At 45.6% G+C, this 24,332-nt stretch overlaps 3 protein-coding genes across 3 annotated transcripts; all 3 read left to right on the top strand.

Annotated features, from left to right (window-relative positions):
• The first annotated feature begins 244 nt into the window (after window positions 1–244).
• rpain (RPA interacting protein) lies at window positions 245–3,437 on the top strand. Its single transcript, XM_035616366.2, has 7 exons — window positions 245–442; window positions 559–735; window positions 949–1,024; window positions 1,158–1,269; window positions 1,536–1,599; window positions 2,430–2,570; window positions 3,302–3,437. The coding sequence occupies exons 1-7, from the start codon at window positions 371–373 to the stop codon at window positions 3,329–3,331; spliced, it is 672 nt and encodes a 223-aa protein (XP_035472259.1). The 5' UTR covers window positions 245–370; the 3' UTR covers window positions 3,332–3,437.
• Window positions 3,438–4,062: 625 nt separating this feature from the next.
• Window positions 4,063–12,993, top strand: LOC118288989 (26S proteasome non-ATPase regulatory subunit 11). The gene is made up of 13 exons (XM_035615610.2): window positions 4,063–4,218; window positions 5,110–5,211; window positions 6,573–6,769; window positions 7,729–7,786; window positions 7,970–8,164; window positions 8,254–8,398; window positions 8,649–8,709; window positions 9,665–9,727; window positions 9,909–10,034; window positions 10,188–10,223; window positions 10,337–10,388; window positions 10,722–10,865; window positions 11,765–12,993. The coding sequence occupies exons 1-12, from the start codon at window positions 4,128–4,130 to the stop codon at window positions 10,862–10,864; spliced, it is 1,269 nt and encodes a 422-aa protein (XP_035471503.1). The 5' UTR covers window positions 4,063–4,127; the 3' UTR covers window position 10,865; window positions 11,765–12,993.
• A 1,345-nt stretch (window positions 12,994–14,338) lies between these two features.
• LOC118288990 (homeobox protein Dlx3b-like) lies at window positions 14,339–22,829 on the top strand. Its single transcript, XM_035615611.2, has 3 exons — window positions 14,339–14,756; window positions 17,301–17,485; window positions 19,132–22,829. Exons 1-3 carry the CDS (start codon window positions 14,396–14,398, stop codon window positions 19,603–19,605), a joined length of 1,020 nt encoding a protein of 339 aa, XP_035471504.2. The 5' UTR covers window positions 14,339–14,395; the 3' UTR covers window positions 19,606–22,829.
• Window positions 22,830–24,332: the final 1,503 nt, after the last annotated feature.

Genomic DNA, 24,332 nt, shown 5'->3' with positions numbered 1-24,332 from the left:
GTCATGATGGGCTTTTGAGTGTAAAGAGATGGCAACTACAAAAATTACACACTGGGGCTTTAAGGTAACTTAATAATTAGATATTGTTTACTTTTTTGGCCAACACAAAAAAGTCAGGAAACGTGTGCAGAAATGTATGTAATGTAGGCGCAACGTCAGAATATAAGTTGTCCTGACGATGCCTGGGCGATTCCACCACTTGACGCGGCAAAACTACACAACCCATGATGCAATTCGCGGAAGTGCAGATAAACTTCCGGGGCGCGGGGTTAAATGCCGAAATGTTTTGTTTTTGAGGGCTTTCTCGGGTTCAGTCTGGTTGTCAGAGCGGGTGTTTTTGCTACTTTATAGCTGCCATCGGTTCCTTACAATGGACGGTTTACACAGACACCGGACACTTTACAAAGGCACCACTCCGCCGTGGAAGGAAACGTACCGCAAGGTGAGACAGAAAACGCAAAGGGGGTTAGCTAGCAAGCTAGCTAGCTAGCTTGCTAGCATGTTGTGAGTCGGAGTTGTGAGTTTCAACACTGAGGCTTCTCGCGTTTTTCTCACCAGCGCTGCGTGGACAGGCTGAAAAACAGCCGCTCGAGGCTGCTGGAGAGGTACCGCCAGGCGGGAGAGACCTCCGGGGCCTCCATCATCGTGCAGGAGGTGATGGAGGAGGAGTGGACCGCCCTGCAGTCAGAGGACCGGAGACTGCCCTCCCTGTGGGGGCCCGAGGGCATGGCAGAGGTCGGTCGGCCTCTGTCAATCTCCCTCTCAGTCTCTTTCTTTTCGTCCCTTTCTCTCCTCCCATGTCTCTTTGCTCCCTGATGTCTTTCTGTGTCACTAGAGTCTTTCTTTACAGTAAAACTTTATAATTCTGCCATCATTTGTAGCTGTCACAACTATCCGTTTTGGAGTTCTGTGACCCATCGCAGGCCCCGCTCCTCTTCTCTTAAACAGATGTTTAGTGTCATGAAAGAGTACGACGACGAGCTGGCAGTCCTTGAAGAGATCCAACAGGAGCTCGTGTCCCAAGGTGACATGTTTCTATCAGCTAAATAGTACTGACATATCTATCTACATATAGATAGAATGTTACGTGATACGAATGGAAATGTGGTCATTTAAGGGTGTGTGATGTCTGATGTGCGTTTTGCTCTCCGCTTCAGAAATGTCCATTATTGAGGAGTATGAGAGGAACCTGCAGTTTGAGCAGCAGTACATATCGTCCGTCGTGGAGGGGATGGATGAGATGCATATTATTTGCCCCATGTGTCGAGCGTGAGTCAAAGACTTTGCCTCCTATAACAGAATTCTTGACAAAGGTCAATATTGTCTATTTTTTTCATATTTGGATTAACTACAAATCACGTCTATTCTGGCACAGTTGTAAAATCAGTGGCAGCGAAAAATGGAGACAAAGAGATATTTGTAAATGGTTAGACCATAAGTTGAAGAGTCAAACATACACGGCCGGACTAAAAAGTTGTTACTGTACCATAATAATTCTTAAGACTCAGCGTTCAAGTGCTTCTTGTTTCTTGTAGGAACAACTTGAACATCACCAGTCTTTTCATCTCCTGTCCCTGTGGACTGTATATCAACACTAAGGTTTGTTTTTGAAACTCTCATCCTAAGACACATGACCTGCATTTCAATTTAAATGTCATATACGTCTGCCAAAGATTTGAGAAAGTTTTGTGATTTTATTTGTTTATTTTGTTCCCAGTTGCAGCAATGTAGAATTGTAGCACTTCCTAGGAGTCATAACTCAGACAAACACAGACATGGGACATATTTTTGGTTTCATTGTGACTAACCAGTCTGAGAGTGCTTCAGTGCAGAGTTACACAACTGTTCCCCCCCCCCCCCACTTCTCTCTCCCCCATTGATTTCTTGATGTCCGATGAATCAACATATCTGCTTGGAAACCATAGAAAAAGAAAGGCCTAGTAACTCAATAGTATGCCACAGTTTCATTATGTTTCTAAGTTGTCCTCAATATCACAGTGAGCAATTGATAGTTATATGATGAAGTGTCTATATAATAAGATGGTACCGACAACAATGGATGATAATAACTAATCTGGCATACTATTAATTTTACAAATTTGTAATGAAACAAATATTGTCTAAAAAAAACAAAACTAACACTAGCTGTTTACTTTTTATCCCTAGGTCTAAAACTTAGATCAGGATAATCCCCCAACCAGAAGTAAAACTAACATGATTATTATATCACTGGAACAGTGTCACTCTCATTCATCCATCCATATTGGCTCTGTGTAGAAAAATCTGACAGAAGAAGTACAGTAGTAATGCAGCGACTCTGCTGAAAGCCTGTAAATTAAGAAAACTGGGCCAAAAAAAGCCAGAGGTTCAGTAAGTGAGCGAGTGATTGACTCAGCTAAAATGCTGTGATGTTGTGCCCTTCTCTGTAGAGGCGGAACATTTCTCCGGACGTCCTGCGGCGTCTGCTGGAGTCCAGGGTGTCGGAGCACATGGAGGACTGTCTCCACAACCCTGTTTTCTCCGTAGCTCCAAACGTGGACAGCTCTCCGAACCTGATGATGAGCTGCAAGGTAACTTGTGACAACGTTAAAACGTCTATCTTTTCATATTATGTTCAGTTGTTTATTTTGTTGTGTTGCAAATAGCACACTATTTTTCGTATTTTGCCAACGCTTTGAGTTCTTCCACGCAACACCACTGTAGGCAGGGAATCTGTATGAAGGCAACACACACAAACATGGAGGAGTGTGAAAGTGACACAGGGTAATTCAGAACAGGAGAAGATCTCTGACCAAAGGAGACACAATGTGGAGCTCGTATCTAATGCTGCATTTCCATTATACCTCGGAATTCAGATCTCGGAAATCCGGAAGTCGGGTTGGTGATTTTTTTTTTTTTTACTGTGCCGAGGTATAATGGAACGCAGCATGTGAGAGGCTACTTCTGTGTGTAGAAGTACATGTGCTTCATCGTGATCTGTATCATAATCTGGATATGCAATGACCTATAGTTATTTGTATAATACTTTAAAATATGAGATTTTTTAAATATTGCTGGCCCTGGCAGAACTAACAGACCCTCACTGAAATTGAAATTAAAGTAATTATTTTTATGCTCAGTGTCTTTGCTGCAAAGTGCTCAGTCCTGTGGCACTTGTTACCATCCATTGCTATTAATTCCAATAAAGAAAGAAAGTTCTGTATCGTGAACGTACAGGTGCACATGTATGTTCTCAGCGAAGGCTTGAATGAAAATGATATTGGATGTCACACAATTAGTAAATCGTTTCCTTTGCTTCCAGGTTTGTGACTACTTGTCCATCATCCTGTGAAGCAGACTCGACTTTCATGAGTGACTCGACTCGTGAGATATGATTTTGAGTTTTTTGTACTCCCTGTATGTTTTGTGAAATAAAAGCTATTTTTTTAAATATTTAATGAGGAAATACTGTCCGTTCTTGTATTGTGTGCTGCAACCCCAACTATCATGCATACAGAAGCTTAGGTGAAGTTGTGTATGCAAAGTTTTACTATCAATCTTTTTTCTTCATTGAAGCAACATTAAAAAAAAAAATCATCTTTAGTAAAGTAAACTTTCATTACAGAAATGCAATTTTTGGATGTGTTTACCATTTTTGTTTTTGGATTAGCTTGTGAAACTATAATTTAAAGCAACAGGTCAAAGTTAGGTTTAAAATTATTTTCAATGAATGGGTTTTGTTGGCTCAGCTGCCATGCAAAAAAAAATTAATTAAAAAAATAAATGGGGGGGTTGGTGATAAAACATTTCCACTAAATGCTGTTCATATACAGAAATAACGTGGGCTGAAGGAATAAATAAAAACCTGCAAAAGCTAGTTAACGCTGTTTATTCCCATATCCAGTAAAGCTTTGAATCACTCGGCGATCACACACTCCTTTGGCTGCAAATAAATCCAACATCATTAATGACAGTGAAGGTTTTATTACGGATCAATTAATTAGCCTAATCGGTCATCAGTCCATGGGCAGGAGCGACTGTCTGCGGAGCTCGGCACCGCCTGCAGGGGGCGGCATTGCGGCGACCGTGCGAACGACCTGACCGGAAAACCAACGGGCTGAGTGGATCGGATTGCTGGCAGAGGAAAGATGGCAGCCGCGGCGGTGGCTGAGTTTCAGAGAGCACAGTCTCTTCTTGGAACGGACCGGAATGCCTCTATCGATATCTTGCATTCAATAGGTGAGCATAATTGACAACAGTGGCGGGCCCCGGAAAAGGAAATATCATTGCGTCTCAGACATTGACGCTTTTACATCTCCCATCAATCGTGGGGACGCTGAGTTAGCTACCTTTGCTTTTAGTCGGTTAGCACCTGACGGCTAAGCTAAGCTAGGCTAGCTAGCCCAGCGCTGGCCGTCGCTCTTTTTCTCCCCTCCCTCCTCGCATGCACAGTGAGTCAGCAGCAGTGGCCTAGCCGGCTAGCAGCACACCGGCTAGCTCGTCGGCGGCGCTAACGCTAACGCTAACGCTAGCTTCGCGGGCTCATTCATTTGACAGGAGCTCGGCTGACAGCGGCGCCGTTTAACGCCAGCGCGTCGCCGGCGGCCAGTCGGCGTCCGGCCAAGACGGCCGGCCAACGGGGAAACGCGAAACCCGAGCTAGCTCCCCAACGTCGCCTTCTTTGTTAGCACGTGTCCATGTACCCCTCGACGCGTTGCTGGCGTTGCTGGCGTCGCTGGCGCTTAAATGCGCAGCTGTCATTGCGGTTGATTGTTGTCATTTGACAGTTGCGATGTCTCGCAGCATGGCTGGCCACCGGGCTGCCTGTCATCCAACCTGTCGGTGATCCAACCTGTCGGTGATCCAACCTGACTCAATGCTAGTCTGCAGAAACTGAAGGAAAGAGTGTAACATCAGCAATTTCACTGTTTGTATACCTCGGTCATTCATGTCAGTATTCTCTCTCTCTCTCTCTCTCTCTCTCTCTCTCTCTCTCTCTCTCTCTCTCTCTCTCTCTCTCTCTCTCTCTCTCTCTCTCTCTCTCTCTCTCTCTCTCTCTCTCTCTCTCTCTCTCTCTCTCTCTCTCTCTCTCTGTGTGTGTGTGTGTGTGTGTGTGTGTGTGTGTTGCAGTCAAGCGGGACATCCAGGAGAGCGATGAGGAGGCGGTGCGTGTCAAAGAGCAGAGCATCCTGGAGCTGGGGGGGCTGCTGGCCAAGACGGGACAGGCCGCGGGTAACTGGAACACGTTCACTCTTCAAGACACGCAACCGTGTCATATTGTCTTGGTGGAGTTATTTTTTTTCTTTCTTTCTCCATAACCTTTTGCACACCCCAGCCATGAGAAATGGCTCCCGACTCCCGCGTCCAAATGATCCACATTTGTTGGGATTGGACTGTTTTTTTCCTCCAGCGTCCCTCATCTACCACTGAAAACAAGAAGGCATTGTAAAATTGTGCCGCGTATTTTTTTTGTCACCTGCTTCGGTGTTGTTGTGAAACTGTGAATGCTGCGCAGCAGAGCACCGAAGACGACGGCGGCGTCAAAATATTACCTGTTGAATTCAACCTGTCCGTCTTCATGAAACTTCAGCAAACACGGGAGTTGTTTCTTTGCACGTGAACATAAAAAGGAGTAGAATATTAGGAATCAAATCTTTGTGTTGTGATATTTACAACAAAATGCTGCAAAGGCATATAGTTGTATAAAAAATGTTTCTTTAGTGATGTCAAGTGAAAGGCTTAAAACTTTGTACATTTTCCTTGGTACATCTTTGGAACAGGCACACTTTGACTTAAGGATGACACTTTCCGTAATTCCGTTGTGCTTGCACAATGACAACAAAGATCTTGAATCTTAATCAAAGAGTTAAGGCAGCACTAGAGTGATGCGTGCTTTGTTTTTTTTGATTGTTCTCTGGCAGCAGACCTGCTGCACTTGTTCCGTTATAGCCCGGACGTACGACCCGGTTTTCAAAGTTGTAAGATCGCAGTCCCCTTCATACCACACGACCTGCTGTCTTTTAATCGCAAGGCTTTCGGTCGTCATACTTTTCACACTGTGACTTATCATCACTATGTCACACACTACACGATTCTTCACCAGGAGAAATGTCTCCAAAGTACGTTTTGTCATGAAGACACACGCGAGAAGTGACACTGGAGTTCCTCCCCCGGGTTCCGTTTGTTTTCCGATCAGCCTGTGTCGTCTAGTGCTGTCATTGACGTTGTGGTCGACACACTCACTGCCAGTAAAAGCACAATTCACACCACAGGACAAGTCCAGATATTTAGCCGGCTTGATATCTGGCGAGGCATCGGCAAGTCTCTTTGATCGCGTCGTTTGTAGTTCACACAAAGCGATTTTCCTCCAATTTTGTTATTTTGTCGGCGAGTGGAAATTGGGGTTAAAATCATCTAGTGTTAAAGTGTTTTTGGAGTTATCAGTGTCCTTTTTAAATTGTTATCTTAGAGTGTTTTGCAAACTCTTTTGTATAATCCTACATACTCAGATAAAACATTCATCAGCCAATGTGGCTGATTGACCACATGCTGTTTTCCCTTTATAAGTTTCCTTCTCTCTCTCGTCTTCTCAGAGCTTGGGGGTCTGCTCAAGTATGTACGCCCCTTCCTCAACTCCATCTCCAAGGCCAAGGCAGCCCGGCTGGTCCGCTCCCTGCTTGACCTCTTCCTGGACATGGAGGCTGCCACAGGTCAGGAGGTCGAGCTCTGCCTTGAGTGCATAGATTGGGCCAAGGCTGAGAAGAGGACCTTCCTCAGACAGGCACTCGAGGTGAGACTTTCAGGTTTAGATGAGTACATTCTTACTCGCGTGGTACCATATAACTGCACCGGGATCTTTGATATTAATAATAATGATAATAAATTTCATTTGTGGGTCTTTCCAAACCAACTGCGACATGGCTGCGATGCAGCAGCTCAAAGTTACAGGCCACCTCAAGATTTGGGTCGACTCGTGTGGTAGCTGTCCACTCTCGCCAACTGTGTTGGGGGAAAAACTATTTGGCAGCACAAATCAGCAACTGATTTACTGGAAGAATCTTTTCCTGTTTTCTAGTTAGTATTATTTTCTAATTCAAACAAGAACAACAACAACATCAAAACAAAAGTTTTCTAGCTGACACTCCCACCTTCCTTGGGTTTTAATCCAGCCATCTGGTCTTATCAGTCCACAAATGGTGAACTCTTTATTAAATTGATTACACGTTTACTTCGATTTTGTGGCTTCCTAACGATTGTTAACATGTCGATTAGGGCTGAAACTAACGATTATTTTCGTTAACGATTAATCTGACGATTATTTTCCCGATTTATTGATTAGATGTTTGGTCCATAAAATGGTGAAAAATTTTGATCTTTTTTCCCAAACCCCAAGATGATGTTTTGTTTGGTCCACACACCAAAGATATTTAGTTTATTTTGACTTATATTTCCATAAAAACTACTTTAACCGATTAAGCGATAATCAAAATAGTTGCTGATTCATTTTGTAGACGATTACTAATCGATTAATCGATTCACTGTTGCAGCTCTAATGCTGGTTATTGATTAAGGATATTCCTCTATAATTTGCAGGTCCCTTCATGTAACATTCCGGTTTCCAGGTTTCAAATAATTCAACTTGGTACAAACTTTTAAGCAATGAACAAATATTCTACCTGGGCACTTTCTCAGTGCCAACAAGTTTTGTACCTGGGCCCTGAGATGGCGTTTGTTTTCTTCTCTCCTCAGGCTCGTCTCATTTCACTGTATTTCGACACAAAGTGCTACCCAGAGGCACTACACCTTGGTGAGTGTTCAATCTAGTTAGTGTTTTACATTTGCTTGACAGTTACAAAATATTCATAAGACCAAAGAAATGTCAAGTATTAAACATTCCATCTCATTTAGTTCTCATCCTAAATAAAATGTGAGAGCTAAGTAAACCCAGTGAAGGCATCACACTGACTGCTGCCCTTCCTGCTCCCTTCAGGTTCCCAGTTGCTGCAGGAGCTGAAGAAGATGGACGACAAGGCGCTGCTAGTTGAGGTCCAGCTGCTGGAGAGCAAGACGTACCACGCTCTCAGTAACCTCCCCAAGGCCCACGCCGCCCTCACCTCTGCCAGAACAACCGCCAACGCCATCTACTGCCCACCCAAACTACAAGCAGCTTTAGACATGCAGTCAGGTACAGGACACACTACGTGTGCAACACAAAACTGATTGTTTGTGTCAAACATTGCACATTGTGGTGAACCCAAACGTGTGTGCTTCCAGGGATCATTCACGCCGCAGAGGAGAAAGACTGGAAGACGGCGTACTCCTACTTCTACGAGGCCTTCGAGGGCTACGACTCCATCGACAGCCCCCGAGCCATCACCTCCCTCAAATACATGCTGCTCTGCAAAATCATGCTCAACTTGTGAGTGGTGTACAAACACATACATGACCGTCTGCATGACGTAATTACTTTACTATTATGACGATTTAATTACCCGCAGTAGTTCAGGATAGTGTATCTGGTTTAAAAACAAAATACAATAAATTCAAAATGTCCACTGTTTCTATAAGTTATCAGATTGCAGTAAAATAAGATTTAAGATTTGTAGAGAACCCCCAAATGGCTTTTCTCTCCTTGCTGGGTCCAAAGGTGTATTTTTTTTTTGTTTCAGGCCTGAGGAAGTCCAGGCGCTCGTCAGCGGCAAGCTATCTCTCCGGTACTCTGGAAGACAGGTATTACTTTTTATTCCTAATTTTACACATGAATTCTTATTTCAATTTCAGCAAATGTCCACTGAGCCCCTCCTCTCATAAGCGATTGTCTTGTCAGATTATCGTAGCTACATCCATAGTGACAGCAAATGGGGTTTTTAAAATAAAATACTGTCTCTGTCCAGATGAACATTTAAGCTCTTTCCATTATAACACACCTGAAAATGTATTGGAAGTGACTATTCACATACACTAGGCATGGGCATGACAGTGTAAACAGGAAGCAGACTGTCTATGTGCAGTTGGTTGCTTAGTTGCAGAAAATGCTGTGAATGAGCAGAACATGGGTTTTCCTTTCCGGGTCGCCGCCGAGGTGAAACTGGCCCTGACCGTTTTAGAAACGTTGGTAGTCTAGGTGATAAGATCCAGTCAGGAAGCGAACGCGTGTGCCTGTGTTGTCTCAGTCTGTGTCCATTCAGACTCATACACAACCCTGGAGTTTTTAAAGTAAAACGTGGGCTGAACGATTAATCGTTTTCAAATCGAAAATCGCGATTTGGAATACGTTACGCATCGCATCTGACCCAGGGTCTATACATATCTGTCACAATGTCATTGTAACCTTAACAAACAAGTAGACATTGTAAGTCTGTCAAACGTTCTACATGATGCTGTAGTGAGAAAAGATTCTTTGCATTTAAAGAATGTGGGACGTGTTGTGAAAAAAAGAAGAAGCATGTATTAACCACAAAACACGAGCAAAAGTGGATTAAACACTTAATCTGCTTTATCATGGTACACAAACATTAGCATGTGTCCAACTTTCAAGTGTTGAACGTAAACTGCATAATGTAGCATGGGGAGATTGACGAGTGCAGCAACAGTAATTTAAAAGATTTGATTTTCTGTGTTTATTTACATATTGATATTCTTTAGTAGCCAAGCCATAACTCTTGCTCATCTTCCTCTCCTACAGACAGACTCTCTGAAATGTGTGGCACAAGCCAGCAAGAACCGGTCGCTCGCAGACTTTGAGAAGGTTTGTGTTTGGAGCTTCTTTACGATGACGTTCTTGAGACTGTGGGCTGTGCTGCAACTGCTAAACAACGTTGAGAGTTAAACTACTGTGATTGGAGCGCTGTCTTTACGTCTTTTGGATAATGTTTTAGCCCCTCCCATCGCTTGAGATTAAAATGTCCCGTTCCCACCCCCTCCCACAGGCACTTACAGAGTACAAACCAGAGCTGAGGGAGGACCCCATCATCAGCACCCATCTGACCAAGCTGTACGACAACCTGCTGGAGCAGAACCTCATCAGGGTCATTGAGCCTTTCTCCAGGGTCCAGGTATACCCTCCTCACATCTAACAGCTGTCAGTGCAGACAAAGTATACTCTGTGAATATTGGTACACACATAAGTATACTAAGAATACCTAGTATACCTGTGGTGTACTCATGTGGCCTTTATCCCTGTGCTTGTCCATCTTTCCTCTTAACAGATAGCACACATTTCCTCCCTCATCAAACTTTCTAAGGTAAGATTTTTTTCTTCTTCATGTTGCCTTTTAGATCAAAATTGTCATTATACGCGAGCTGCCGCTTCTCAGTACAGTGGAATACCTACAGTCTGGTTGTGTCTGATTTGCAGGGAGACGTGGAGAGGAAATTATCACAGATGATTCTGGATGAGAAGTTTCACGGTATGCATCTACAGTTCTTGTTTTGCACGTGTGAACACCACATTAAGAAATGGCTTAATATCAGTGTTGTTGAGTGGCTACGTCCTACAGCTAACTAGTGCATTTCAGTTTGCCTGAAGAGGGCTTCAATCTCTACCAGACTGATAGTTATATTTACGGAAATACTGACACTTATAAATGCAGTGATGCTATTATGACGTGCTTTGTTCTCACCTCTGAAACAAACTAGACAGATTGAAAGCGCGCCTTTTTAAATTGATTGACAGTCCTCTAAATACCATTCTTCCATTTCTCTCCCGGTTTTCCTTCCTCGTCGTCCTAACATCCATTCAGGTATTTTGGACCAAGGCGAAGGCGTGCTGATCGTCTTCGAGGAGCCAGTGGTGGACAAGACGTACGAGGCGGCCCTGGAGACCATTCAGAACATGAGCAAAGTGGTCGACTCGCTCTACAACAAAGCCAAGAAGCTAACATAAGGTCAGCCCCTACAGAACCTAGGACTTTTTGCACTGATTCAATAAATGAAATGTTGTGGCAGCCTGAGAGAAAAACCACCGGGGCTCGACGCCACGACCGCATCACGCACTTTCACTTTGGGACTAAAAATAGATGTGCGAACTGTAAAGTATATTCGTGAACCTGAGTGCAAATAACACAAGGAATTCAGGTGGAAATCTTGACTGACTGAGCTGTTGCTCTACACAAGTTACCCAACCAGTGACGTCCTCTGTGTCTAAACAGACCGAGCAGACTTTGTTTGGTCTTTTTGGTTTTTCAACACAGTCTGTTCCAACACTGCCCTTGTACAGACACAAGGTTCGTAAATCCTTAAACAACTGCTGGGGCGCTGGTAGGATTTGTTCTTCTTCACATTCATTCCAATTACTTCCACCCGATGCAGGAAAGTTAACCAGTTTCTTCATCCCTGGAGAAAGTTTTTATTTTGATATTTACTTGATTCCTCCATATTTCGTGCTTTAACTTATTATTAACCTTGGGCGCACTAACTAACACCTCTGGACACAGTGGTTTTAGTTAAGTAAGCTCTGTCCAGGAATAACAAAATCCACGACCAGCACTTCTAAAATGTTTATATAGTATAGTGTTTATTGTCAAAGTAGTTTTATATTCAGTGTACAGATATTAGGATGGCATCAATCTTGTCATCTGTCTCGCAGCAAGAAAACGTTTGTGCTTTAAAAATGTTGAGCTATTTCTATCAAAACATGTTCCTGCAGACAGTGTTGTCATTTTTGAAACATTTGTCACGGTTGGTAAAACTCACTTCACACACGCTTCATCAAAGACCATGCTCCTGTAAAATCTCATTGTTCAGACCGTGAACTTCAACCCGTCTCCGTCTTTCCCCCCCTCAGAGAGAGAGCGACGCCGTCCGTCCTCCTGTCCAGAGCGATGTGGGCCGGTCGATTGGTCACTTCAGCCTGGGAGGGACGGGGGGGACGGGGGGGGGGGGACGGGGACGAGGAGATTACAACGACTCAACAATCCCAGCAAGCGAATAAACCAGCCGACCAACTGAAGACAACCCAACAGAACAACAAGTCCTCCCTCTGCTCGTCCTCCCTCCCTCCCGGACGCTGTCTTTTCCTTCCAATCTGACGGGGTAGATCTGGCACAAAGTGCTCCTCCCTATGGACAAATCCAGGCACTGCGCCCCTCGTCTCCTCTCGTCTCTTCCCCCACCACTGGTTTCTACTGTATGTAAGACTGGACAAGCCCCCCCCACTCCCTCTCACCCTCCCCCTGACCTGTTTCTCTCTGCACTGGCCATCAGGGAATCTTGTAAAATAACAATAAAGAATACATATACAGTACTTATACATACATATATTGTAAAAAAAAAAAAAAAGAAAAGAAAAAAAGAGAGAAAACACATGCTTGGTCTGTTGTCGGAGTGTAACCTGGGGCGGCGGTGGTTCGGTTGCTCTGACCCTCGCAGGATTCTAACTTCAATTTGCCAACTGGCCCTGAAAGTAAATAGACCTATGGTCAACAAGGTCACCTGATGATTGGTGACCCCCCCACACACATCCCCTCCTCCTCCTCCTCCTCCTCACATTCTTACTGTGACCAATGAGTGGTCTCACTCAGTCACAAGGCATTCTGGGATTCGTGGACCACAAAGGGAAATCTTCTCTTCTGTCTACCTGGGGACCACGCCACAATGAGAGGGTGACGCTCATCAACACACCGGTTCTCTCGCTCTTTCTCTCTCTCTCTCTCTCTCTTTCTCCTTCCACTTCCTGTTTGTATATAACAATTGCCAAGCATCATCCCCAGGCCTGATTATAGTCACACCGAACCCCCCTCCTTTTTTTGTTGTTCTTTTTTTGTAACGTGTAAAGAACAAGAGTAAACTTGCCCGCCGAGAGCTTGGTCGGTCACACAAAGTGCTTTTTCGATTGCTGGAGACGTGATCGGAGAGAGAGCTCTTGTTCTTGAGTTGAGGAAAAAACGGCGGGTGTCCGCTGAAGAAAATCAAGGTGTACAATTTTTGGGGAACTTTAATTTTGCAAGGACTCAAGGGTTTACCGTATATGACATAGAGAAAGAAAAATGCTAATAAAAAAAAAAATTGAAACCACCTACTGGTGTTATTTTAGGATGAGTGAGCGACATTATTTTTTCCATCTTCTCTTCATTAAGCCTCTCTGTTCTCCTCAGATCATAAGAGGTTTTTACCCCCATAAAGAGATATGCATATATATAAACTATTTCATTTCTCTTTGACTCACTCGGCTACTGTTGACTACCAACCAGAGGTACTCCTGCAGTTGCCAGCGGGGGACGATGTTATGTAGAATGATTGTACAGTTGCTAAACTCATTTGAACTGACGTAACAATTTGATTAAAACCAAAACAAAAACCCCCTGACGTTGCACAGTGTTGAGTGTATGACAACCAGGAGGAACTCTTGAAAAAGTTTCCACGAGACTCAGCAGTGACACCTGGTGATCAGACGGTGTCACTTTGAATGAGTTGAGTTTCACCTTCCACTTTGAGTTGAATGATGACATGTTATTTATTTTGGGATTTGTATATTGCACCAAGAGAGCTTCTCTCTTCCGGGTGGAAACTGTAAACTGCAGAACAAATGATGTTCACAGCAGATGTTCACCTCACTCTGCAACGTGAGGGGAGATTTCACTGCTTGTGCATCCCCGTCTCTCTCTCTCTCACACACACACACACACACACACTTCTGAAGTTGATTGTAGGATTTCCAGTGGCCTGTTTCTCTTCCCCGGGGGCACATGGGGGAGAAGGAGCCCGGGGGGCCCATGTTTTTAAGCCTTAATTAAGTGTAAATAAGTGCCAATGTGGGTCGACGGCCGCGCTCGGCGCCGCATCTGCACTTGAATGGGGGGCGGACTGGTGCGTAAACACTCCTTATCACAACACCACTATGCGCGGCCCAGGTCTCCACACTCTTGTTGAGATCCTCGGATGTTGTTAAGCCTCCCCAGATTCACTGTGTCCATGTGAATGGTAGTCGGAGAGACTTTGCGTGCCAAGTGCATATATGTGTGTGTGTGTGTGTGTGTGTGTGTGTGTGTTCGTATGCGCGCGCCCTGGTCGCAGACCCGAGGAGAGGCTTAACATGGAGGTTTCTGTGGGGAGAAGAGGGAGCCAGACAGGCGACAGTCAGCGCTGTCTTGGCCTCGGGGCAGAGGCAGGGAGCGAGCGGGAGGGCCAATGGGAAGGAGACATCCACCCCCCCACCCCCCCTCGGTCCTGCCCGGCCCGGCTCCGCTCGGCGCACCCTGTAATTAGGCGCTCGAGTTGGGTTGGGCGCCGCCACGGTGGACAGCCTGGCTGCTGCTGCTGCGTCAAGGGAGTTTTTTGGGAAACGCCAGCTCTCCAGACTGCGCGTGGACTCCTGAACACTGTAGTCGAGTTCAGAGAACAACACCGGGCAACAGACATCAATAGAGGGGGGCGGTGGGGGGCGGGGGGGGGGAAAGAAAGCAAGAAACAATCAAAAATGAACGCGCAACCCTCACCTGTCTTCGAGGAGAAGAAACCGTCGCTGGCTGGGAGCTCCATCTCGGCCACCAAGGATTCCCCGACCCTGCCGGAGTCCTCGTCCACGGACATGGGCTTCTACAGCGGCATGGGCGCGCTCCACGGCGGCGGCTCCTCGCAGGATTTCTACCCGGCACAGCAGCAGCAGCAGCAGCAGCAGCAGTACTCGGCGCAACACCTGAGCCCGTACGCGTACCACCACTACAGCCTGAACGGGATGGGTCCCGGCGGCGCGTACCCCGTGGGCAAGGCAGAGTACCCGTACCCGCACGCCGCGTACAGGGAGCACGGCGCGTTCAGCAGGGAGTTGCAGGACGTTGGTAAGTTGAACCAAACAGGAGAATTGTTTTTGAGGGTTTTTTTACAGCTTCTGCGTATACATGTTTTCACTGGGAACTAAATGAGAACTTGATTTAGTGTAACTCATAAATGAAAGGTTTACAAACCGTGTGCGTAAAGACGCACGGAGGGGTTTCCTCCTAGAAATAGATCTGCATCTTCCCATCGTTGTCCACCTGAGGATAATGTATGGCTAGTGCTGAGTTCATACCCCCCCTCCCTTATTTAGGAGTTTTCCTCTGCGTCTCTTTGCACCAAATGTCATACATCTTTTGGAGCATTTAGCTGATGCTCTTTTCATCAACATCAGAATTTTACATCGTTCGTGGATGAGTAAAAGCCGAACGGTGCACAGGCAGGAGAGACTTGGGACACAACTCACTCCATTAAAACAAATAGAGTCAGTTTTCATCTTTGAAGAACTGAAACCAAATCAATAATTCAGGCAAACGAAAGTGCGTCTGTAAAAGAATAGAAATCAATTAATGTTGTTAAATTAAGATACATTAAACACGTCCTTTGCTCAGGTATACCAGTTCTCAGGGTGGGATGGTTGTTCATTTACTTTTAACAGTAAAACTGTAATAAAACAAAAAAGATTCAACTGTGATTGGATGGATCTCTCTTACATTCTCCTCCTGCTACTAAAAGGTCATTGAACCGCGCTCCGACTCGGTTGGACGAAGGGCTCACAAATAGACAGGACATGCCAGTGGAGCAGCTTCTGGGCCGCCTTTCACAGATTGCAGCTGAATTGTAATTAATTCCAATGGTGTTTTGCATAACGTTTCCATCAAGAAAAGACGAGAAGGGGTCAGTCGGGAGACTACAGCAAGTAAAAGACTATAACATTTGATGGACATACCATCGTGTGTTCACTTCAGGCCATCCTGGGTTGTTTTTTTATCATCTTGTCTGTCCTAAACATCTTTTGAGGTTGTTTTTTTTGATAGGAAAATGGAGATCAGCCTAGAGGCCCCCAAGTCTCTACGCAGTGATTCTTCAGCTTCACCTCATTTGGAATGAAGAACTCATTCATTTACACACATTTTGTCCATATTGCGCTATACATAAACTAATTGTACAATAATCTGTGTATGATAGGACGATGAAAACAGATAGAAACTTTAGTGAACACCATGGGAATATATCATAATGTCACTCATAAAGTCAGAAGGCTGATGATATAATGATATTATGAAGGGTAACAATTTGCCTCTTCAACTTTCCCTTTGATTACCCGCCGCACTGTGTTCAAAAGCCCCCCCCCCCCCCCTCTCTCTCTCTTCCTCTCTCGGCTCTTTTTTGGAGCTTGGAAGGTGTTTCTGTGCAACCGCAGAGGGAAAACAAACCCGACAGACTGGTGTGCTGTTTTTGACATTCCAGTTGGGAGTTGACTCCTGGAAATGGCCTCAGGGGACTTTGGCCCACAGCCAAGCACATCAGGTGTCATGACACGTCAGTCAGCCTTGGCCTTTGAATCATCCAACACGGAGGGCTCCTTATCACGCAAGGCCCGTGGCCACGCCCGGGCAAATACAAAAATATACAAATACATGAATATCTGTTTCATTTAATGGAGATATATACTATTGAGCACAATAAAGTAAACGGTAGAATGAGGTCATAAATAGATAAATACATATCTAAATTGCACTAAAGAAACAAATATACATACACCCCGCCCAAAATGTATCTCGCACTAAGCAGAAGGTCTTTTTTGGATTTATTTGAAATTTAAAAAAATATAAATTTGAAAAAATGAATTTGATTTCAAAATAGCTGTTGCCAGTGTTGTTATTGTTACTTATTGCCGTTTAAAAGCTTAACCTCAAAAAACCTTCTTTGGTCCAAAAATAGTAAGTAGTAATATTTGTATTATTTACAGAATTGTAATATACAGAATATAAACACTGAAGTTACACTCCAGTTAAAAATGCTCAGTAAACAATATTAAGGCTCAAATATATGAAATATTAGAATAAATATGACACATATTTCCTCTACAAACTGAATGGACATTTTATGTTTAAAATTCTTCATGTCGTTTCCAATTTAGGACATTCTATAACATGTGTGCTAAACAAATTTGTTTCTGTATGGTTGGTTGTATCTCTGAAAGAATACGCCAAAAAGAAAAAATCAATTTGGATACAAGAATAACAACCTAAAGAGGGCAGGATGTATACAAGTGGGCCTCCGGGCTACATGAAAAGCACCTATAAATCTCTGTCTCCCTCCCCGGCTGTGGGAGACACTCAGACCAAAATTATAAGTTCAGAGTGCTGCCGGAATTTCTTTGAAACTTCGGGGGTTGTAGCTGCCGTGGCTATTTCTGTGCTACAACTTCTCTGCACCGAATCCAACACGAGTTTCACGTCATCGTTTGAGTAAAAAAAAAACCCAAAAACCCCAACTCCGATGCTCGCGTTACATTTGTGTGAGACCGGTGCCGACGAAGAGCGAAATCCCCAGAGCAGCGTTGCGAGGAGTATGACATGGCCTTTTTTTTTTTACTCTTCCAGTGAAAGAAGAGCCGGACATGGAGGTCCGCATGGTCAACGGGAAGCCCAAGAAGGTGCGCAAGCCCCGGACCATCTACTCCAGCTACCAGCTGGCCGTCCTGCAGAGGAGATTCCAGACGGCCCAGTACCTGGCCCTGCCCGAGCGGGCGGAGCTGGCCGCACAGCTGGGCCTCACGCAGACGCAGGTGAGGCGACGGGGGAACAATTCCGTAGTGTGCTCTGATGCACTGAGAATAGCAGGTTAAAACACTGTCAACTGACTGAAATGTCTTTGTGTGTGATGTGGAATGAGGGGCTGCAGTCAAGTTGAAGCCGGTTGAAAGCGGTTTCGTGTGTGAGCCGTGGCCGAGCCACTGAGGGGACCTCCAAGTGTTAAGGGACGGGAAACGCACTGGAAATCAGTTGACGTGGGGGTTTTTTTGTTGTTGACATTTCAATCTCAACGGCTTAGAGCCCCGTGAGCGGAACCAACTCGTCGGCCTTGGAGTTGGCACCGGACGTAGTCGAACTGACATGACAGACTGTTGGACTGTCAACTTGAATTGGGCTTAATTAGAAAAAGAGATGAAAAGCAACTGTCGATGACGGAGGCGATTAGCAGCCGCGTCGCAGGGAGATTAAAGCGCACCGCCGAACGCGGGAGTGACAGAAAAGGACAGACGGACGCCTCAACAACAGTCGCACCGTTTGAGCTGTCAGTCGACAAAAAGGTGAAATGTGGTCCGAAGTGTGAGCTGGTGCGGAAAAGTGTGCCCGATGTCACTCGATGAAGCGCGAAAACTGGAACTGGGAATACGGGAAAACCGTGAAAGGCACGGCGAGGCTGAGCTGGTATGATGGCGTGCAGAGAGTGGAGGCTGGTTAGAATGAGGCGGTTGGTGGAAGCGTAGATGAGGATGAAGAGGTTTGGACATCCCGAGTAATAAAGAAATCTAAGATTTCAGGGTTACATAATCCTATGGCCCTGATTTTAGGTTGTAATAAAATACTAGAATAACCGAATATACTTAAATACAAGAGCATAAAAAGCTATACCATGAATACAAAACATTTGTCTGAATCGCACATGATCCGAGGCTGCGCTGCGAGACAGTCTGATTTACACAGTCGTGCTCCTCCTGGCCCGAGGATTTACCGCAACATGAGTAATTCTTGGCTCGATGGCGACGAAAGAAAAAAAAGCTTCGCCGCTGTTTGTTTAATCATACCTGCGCATTGTGCTCAAACAATGCGCTGGAACACGGACACGCCGCTCGGTTCCGGCGCTCTCGCGAGCTGCGCATTGTTTGGACGAATCATATCGTCAGAGTCGCTCCATAAGAGTCGTCGCGTTTAAAAGGCGCTCAAGGTACTCTGGGGTGTAACTGCTGCCGCTTGGGGAACAGTCCTTAGATGGTGTGACATCTAGCTAATATTAAATATTAACTTCAGACACATTTGAGGAATTCCTTAAGTGGGACAAAAAGTCGAGCAGATATTAAATGTTACTGTATAGATATATAGATATATGTAAAGTAAAGGGTTTATTTACACATCCAGCAGTCACGGAGCAAAGGGTCATTCATTTGGAGACGTGTCACTGGCCACCTGATGGATGTTTGTCCGACTTTCACTCGTCTACTCCTTCTCCTCACGTTGCCTAGCCGCCAGGCGCGCCACCATCTTCACCAGCTCATCGCCAACTTGCCCGTCTGCCGTTTCATACCGCGTGGGTAGCATCGGGGCGGGATTTCGTCCGCTACCTGTTTGCTGGGAAGACACAAGATCAAGGGTTAGGTCGAAAGAAAGGAACATTTGTAACATTCTCAACATTTGATGCTCTTCCCTCCAGGTTAAAATTTGGTTCCAGAACCGCCGCTCCAAGTTTAAGAAGCTCTACAAGAACGGGGAGTTTCCACTCGGGGAAATTGCCCTTGAACACAGTCCAGACGCCAGTGATTCCATGGCCTGCAACTCTCCTCCGTCCCCAGCTGTGTGGGAAAACGGCAGCAACAGTAACAACAACAACAACAGCGGCAACAACAGCAGCAGCAACAACAGCAGCAGCGGCGGCGGCGGCGGCGGCGGCGGCAGCAGCGCAAACGGCGGCAGCGTCAAGAATAATGCAAACTTGGAGCCCACCAGCAGGGGGCAGGGCCCCTACCAGCCTCCGGTGGACTCCTCGCCCACCTACATGGGGGAGTTTACGCACCAGAACTGGTACCAGCAGCAGGGGTCACATTTGGGCCTGCCGTTGTCGGGCCCGGCGCACCACACACCGTCGACGGCGCCGTCAGCCACACAGAGCATGGGAGCCGTGTACTGAATCACGGACGCTGCTGGACAGTTTGAACGCAGCCCCCCGGGGTGGGGTGGTGGGGTGGTGGGGGGGCTGTTGTGACCAGACACTCCCGACAGTGGCCATCAGACACGAGTCATGACTGTAAAAGCTGACACACACACACACACACACACACACACACACACACACACACACACACACACACACACACACGGGCGCGCGTGGTTTAACAGTTACCCTCCCGTCCTCATCTCCAAGGCTCATGACGTAGAGGTTATAACAGAGCTCAGGGCGGCTGATGTTGGGATTCGGATTAGTGCTTAGCCTGATGCTGACCTTTTTTATTTTTAAAATCACTGATGGTGGTTTTTTCTTTTTATATTTAATATTTTAACTATGACCATATTTATGTGGAAGCACCTGCGACGAGTCAGTATTTCTCCGAAACCCTCTCTCATGCAAGCGGCCTCTGACATTTCCACAGTAAAACTCACGAGTACTACTGAAGTCCTCCCAGTAAATTGACGGCCCACCACCACACCGGCGCAGGAAACGTTGAGATGTGTGAGGATTTAGTTTGATGTGGCCGCGGTCCGTCACTGAGTGGAAGGTGGGCAACGCCGAAAGGCTGATGACCTTTTCAAATAAAACACCGAGCCCCCGACAGAGGAAACAAACCCTGGAGAGACACGCAATTGAATCATGAGAGAGTGTTTTCTCAATAGTACATATTACAAAAAACCCCCCCTAAAATTCAAAATGCAAACCTTTAATCACTGAAATGTCATCTTCCACTCGGAACAACATCGTGGACTGAACACAACCAAACAATGCTTCTGCCTGTATACTTATATGTATAAGTTATATTACCCCCTCAAATCATGGTTGTGGCAGATACAAGTGCATAATCTCACAGTGGAGGTGAGGCTGGGGTTAAAAATGTATGAACAACAATGTCACAAAGAACTGGCATTTTAAACCGTGGATAAGACTTGTTTTTAATCCTAATTTGATTTAATCTGCATTAGGATTGAATATGACTGCACATCAGGGTGTTTGCAGGTGTTCAGAAGTTCTACTGCATATTTGTAAAAGTTGTATTAAGCCTTATGTGTCTCCAGAGGGAGCTGCGGGAATTTTTTAAATAATATTTTAATAAAGTGATGTCATTTGAGTCAGTGTTGGCTCGGACTGAAGACTTTTGCAAATGGAAGAAGAAAAAAAAAGGAGCTACGGTTGAGTTCTTGTTCTTGGGCCACGACCAGCTAAGAGATCGCAGCGCGATCGGTTGTACGCTCTTCTTCGTCGTCTTTAATGGCGGTTGGCAACCAGCGCAATAGGCGCATTGGCGGCACCTTCGGCCGCGGAGTTTTCCCTTTCCTTGGCGGGAAAAAAAGCGAAAGAGCAGCGGTAGATGCAGCGACTTCTTTATTGTCGCCGTGATACGTTCGAAAGAAGTTGTCGTTCGATGTGAGTGTGCAACGACATCTAACCCGTACCTTAATCCTGACCCTAACCTTACCCTAACCGTAACCCTCAGCCCGAACCCTACTCGAATTGAACGCTGCATTTAAATGCTTCAAAAGTGTAAAATCAAAGACACTATGTGAGATGTCACGCCGTCGCCCGCCGTCTTTTTGACATTTCCAGGAGACGTGACAGCACGCGTGCGCGAGCGCTGGACCAATGAACGGTGTTCATTCTTATCTGGCTGTTGGTACTCAAGAAAACTCAAGAAGGCTACACCCACTTCCCGCTTGAGCTGTCACAAGTATTCATCAACGGCAACGCCGACGGGCGGTAATGGAAATTAGACACCTCGGTTGACGCGCTTCTTTTCGACCCCTTTCGGGGGGGGGGGGGGGGGGGGGGATGCTATGACGTGTCACGGACGCGACGAAGGCTCGTCACCTCTCTCGGTAACCTCTGCCATCTCAGCCGCGGCCTCCGTCTGTCTCGGTTCGAGCTTGAACAATGTTCAGTCAGCGTTGAGATGAAGGAGACTGAAGTAAAATATATAAGCGGAGGCAGTTTGGTCTTTAAAGGGGCTGTTAGATATTTTGATCAAATACACTTTTTGTAAAAACTATGTCCGCTCGCTGTCGGTTCAACGCAGTGATGGAAACAAACTTGTCTGATTGATAGAAGATAGTTTTATTAAAAACTTTTGGGTATACACAACAAGAGGGAGGCACATGTACAAAAGGTAACGTGACTCTTATTCTGCGATCGAGGACTGTCTGTTCCCTCTGGTTTAAGATTACAATCCTCAAATATATTACACCAGTCAGTTAAAAAGGACATTTTAATGATTTGGTGATAAGATTACTCATTCACAGTGTGGCCACCAGAACTACTCCGCCTGTGCAACTCATTCTCTCGAGTGATTATAGAAACCAATCAGACAGTCATATTCAAAAATACATCTATAATATCTTATTTGGACAGATTTTCTTTTTTTGTTTCCGTATTATTTGTTTACTGTTAAAGGGCCCTGCAGGGATGTGGTGTCAAAACTTTGTCCTACAACTCGCATGATGCGACTTGTTAGTGTCTTTCATTTGAAACCATCCTTTCCCGATGAATGCCCACATCTTTTAAACTCCATGCCCCAACTTTTTAAAATATGTTTTCAATTAAAAAATGTGTAACCTCTGACCTTCTTCTCAGAGCTAATATACTTATCCACTCCTGTATTATGTACTGGAGACATTGTACAGCTGTTTCCACGAGCTGAGCAATATTCTCTATGACAAGTAATCTGAGCTTCATGTTTTAAATTGTTGGAGTGGCCTTTTTATTCCTGCTCGCAGACAATACAAGGCCCACGACATCCATAAAACACAACAAGCGCAAAAGGGAAAGAGAGTTGGTGCCTTAACATTTGAAAATAATTTGTATGTATTGTATTATTAATGTGTACTGTACTCAGGTCTTTTATTTATAGAGTCAAATGTAGATCAAGCGGTTCCATTTGTGCCTTAAAAGCATTTGTGTTTCAGACATTAAGTAAGAAAATAAAATATCTATATTTGAATGCGCCAGTAACGTGCTATTTTCTGCATGTATGTACATGTGAACGCAGCGAACACACGCACGCCGAGGAGGCGATAGTGTGCTGACGGTGCTCTCCTGGGGAGCCTGTCAGGGTGAGTCACACAGCAGATACAGGTTGCACCCATCCATATATTACACACACACACACACACACACACACACACACACACACACACACACACACACACACACACACACACACACAGTGCGTGTAAAGGAGTTTGTGGGAGGTGACTGTGCAGCAGACACTCTGGAGTCTCTGGATACTAATAACACACCACTGACAGAGACAGGAGGGTGTACACCGCTTTCATGTGGCACACAGTTGGAAAGAGGAAGAGAGGTGTGTGTGTGTGTGTGTGTGTGTGTGTGTGTGCGTGTGTGTGTGTGTGTGTGTGTGTATTACGCATGTTGTGGGGAACTAAGTCTCTTTATACAGTCACATTATGGGGACTTGTCTTTTCTTATGGCGACAAAAACCAAGTCCCTGTAACGTAAATCATTTAAATTTGAAGGTGAAGACATGTTTTAAGGTTAGGGTAAGGTTAGTATTAGTCTAGGGTTAGGGTTAGCTCTGTGTGTGTGTGTGTGTGTGTGTGTGTGTGTGTGTGTGTGTGTGTGTGTGTGTGTGTGCGTGTGCGCGTGTGTGCGTATGTGCGCGTGTGCGCGCGCAAACAAGCTTCTGTCCAGGCTCTCAACCGCCCGAACTCACAGGTAAGATCACAAAACCAGGGTGTAATGAGGAATCAACATGCAGTGGGACGGAAATCCACCGACGCTGCCAAAACTATTTTGTCCCCGGGCTGCGTGTCCGCGACCTCCTCCAAATGGTGGCCTGAAATGCAAAGCAGCTGGCGGGGGCACTCGGGAGACCTTTCTGAGACGGGATCATTGAAAGAGTGTCCAGGCGACGGCTCGCGCGCGACGGCTTCCCTCAGCATCTCTTCCCCGAGGAACCCTCCGATGCACTCGGTGTCAAACGACGGAGGCTTGTGGCCCCGTCCAGCCCCATCGTCCGCCGCTCGGGTTCCATCTTCCTGCTGACAGGGCTACGAGTTAATGCGTGTGTTCAATCCCGTTTAGGGTCAGGGTCCACATGAGTCGCTGGGAAAACAACTAAATTAAAAGTAAGGAGAAAGAAATAGATTTGTACACAGTGACATGAGTATGATTTCTCCAGAGGTGTTTTTCAGGCAAAGGCACATGTTCCCTTGAAGCATAGAGAAATTCTGTATTATTATGGCCTTCTCGGGGCCGATGAGCGTCTTCAGCTGCTGCACAGCATTTCACGGGTAAAAGTGCGGATCGCCAAATCCAACAGGTGTCTGTCCCGCATGGCCTCACCCTAAACCACGTTGTAGAGTTGCTGTTGTTCCGTGCACGTGCTTGCCTCACACGAGTGAAAGCTAACGTGAGGGACATACGAGTCTATTCAAGTTGCATTTTTTAAAAAGTCACCAAACAGCTTTCATTTGATCCACGATTTTGGACTGGTTTTGGCAGCATGATCATTCGTTCAGCGTGACTTGCTCATAGCTTTCTCCATATTGCATTGGCAAAGACAGACAACCATGTCTGTCACTGATGGGGCCACGGAGCGCGCAGTGGGTCAAACAGTCCATTGCGGAACTCGAGCGGATTGGCCCAAAAAAAATTGGGTCCAGACATTCACGGTCCCCGGAAGGTTCATCCCG

This window comes from Scophthalmus maximus, chromosome 17, assembly GCF_022379125.1.
Source record: "Scophthalmus maximus strain ysfricsl-2021 chromosome 17, ASM2237912v1, whole genome shotgun sequence".
In the NCBI taxonomy this organism is placed as follows: domain Eukaryota; kingdom Metazoa; phylum Chordata; class Actinopteri; order Pleuronectiformes; family Scophthalmidae; genus Scophthalmus; species Scophthalmus maximus.
Note: the sequence above shows the minus strand (reverse complement) of the source record. Positions and strands in the feature narration are given on the sequence as shown.

Coding starts and splice junctions, on each gene's coding strand:
- rpain (XM_035616366.2), top strand. CDS start 371: ATGGACGGTTTACACAGACACCGGACACTTTACAAAGGCACCACTCCG. Junction 443..558: donor GGAAGGAAACGTACCGCAAG/GTGAGACAGAAA, acceptor TTTTCTCACCAG/CGCTGCGTGGACAGGCTGAA. Junction 1,025..1,157: donor ACAGGAGCTCGTGTCCCAAG/GTGACATGTTTC, acceptor TCTCCGCTTCAG/AAATGTCCATTATTGAGGAG.
- LOC118288989 (XM_035615610.2), top strand. CDS start 4,128: ATGGCAGCCGCGGCGGTGGCTGAGTTTCAGAGAGCACAGTCTCTTCTT. Junction 8,165..8,253: donor AGCTTTAGACATGCAGTCAG/GTACAGGACACA, acceptor GTGTGCTTCCAG/GGATCATTCACGCCGCAGAG. Junction 8,399..8,648: donor TGCAAAATCATGCTCAACTT/GTGAGTGGTGTA, acceptor TTTTTGTTTCAG/GCCTGAGGAAGTCCAGGCGC.
- LOC118288990 (XM_035615611.2), top strand. CDS start 14,396: ATGAACGCGCAACCCTCACCTGTCTTCGAGGAGAAGAAACCGTCGCTG. Junction 14,757..17,300: donor CAGGGAGTTGCAGGACGTTG/GTAAGTTGAACC, acceptor TTACTCTTCCAG/TGAAAGAAGAGCCGGACATG. Junction 17,486..19,131: donor TGGGCCTCACGCAGACGCAG/GTGAGGCGACGG, acceptor TCTTCCCTCCAG/GTTAAAATTTGGTTCCAGAA.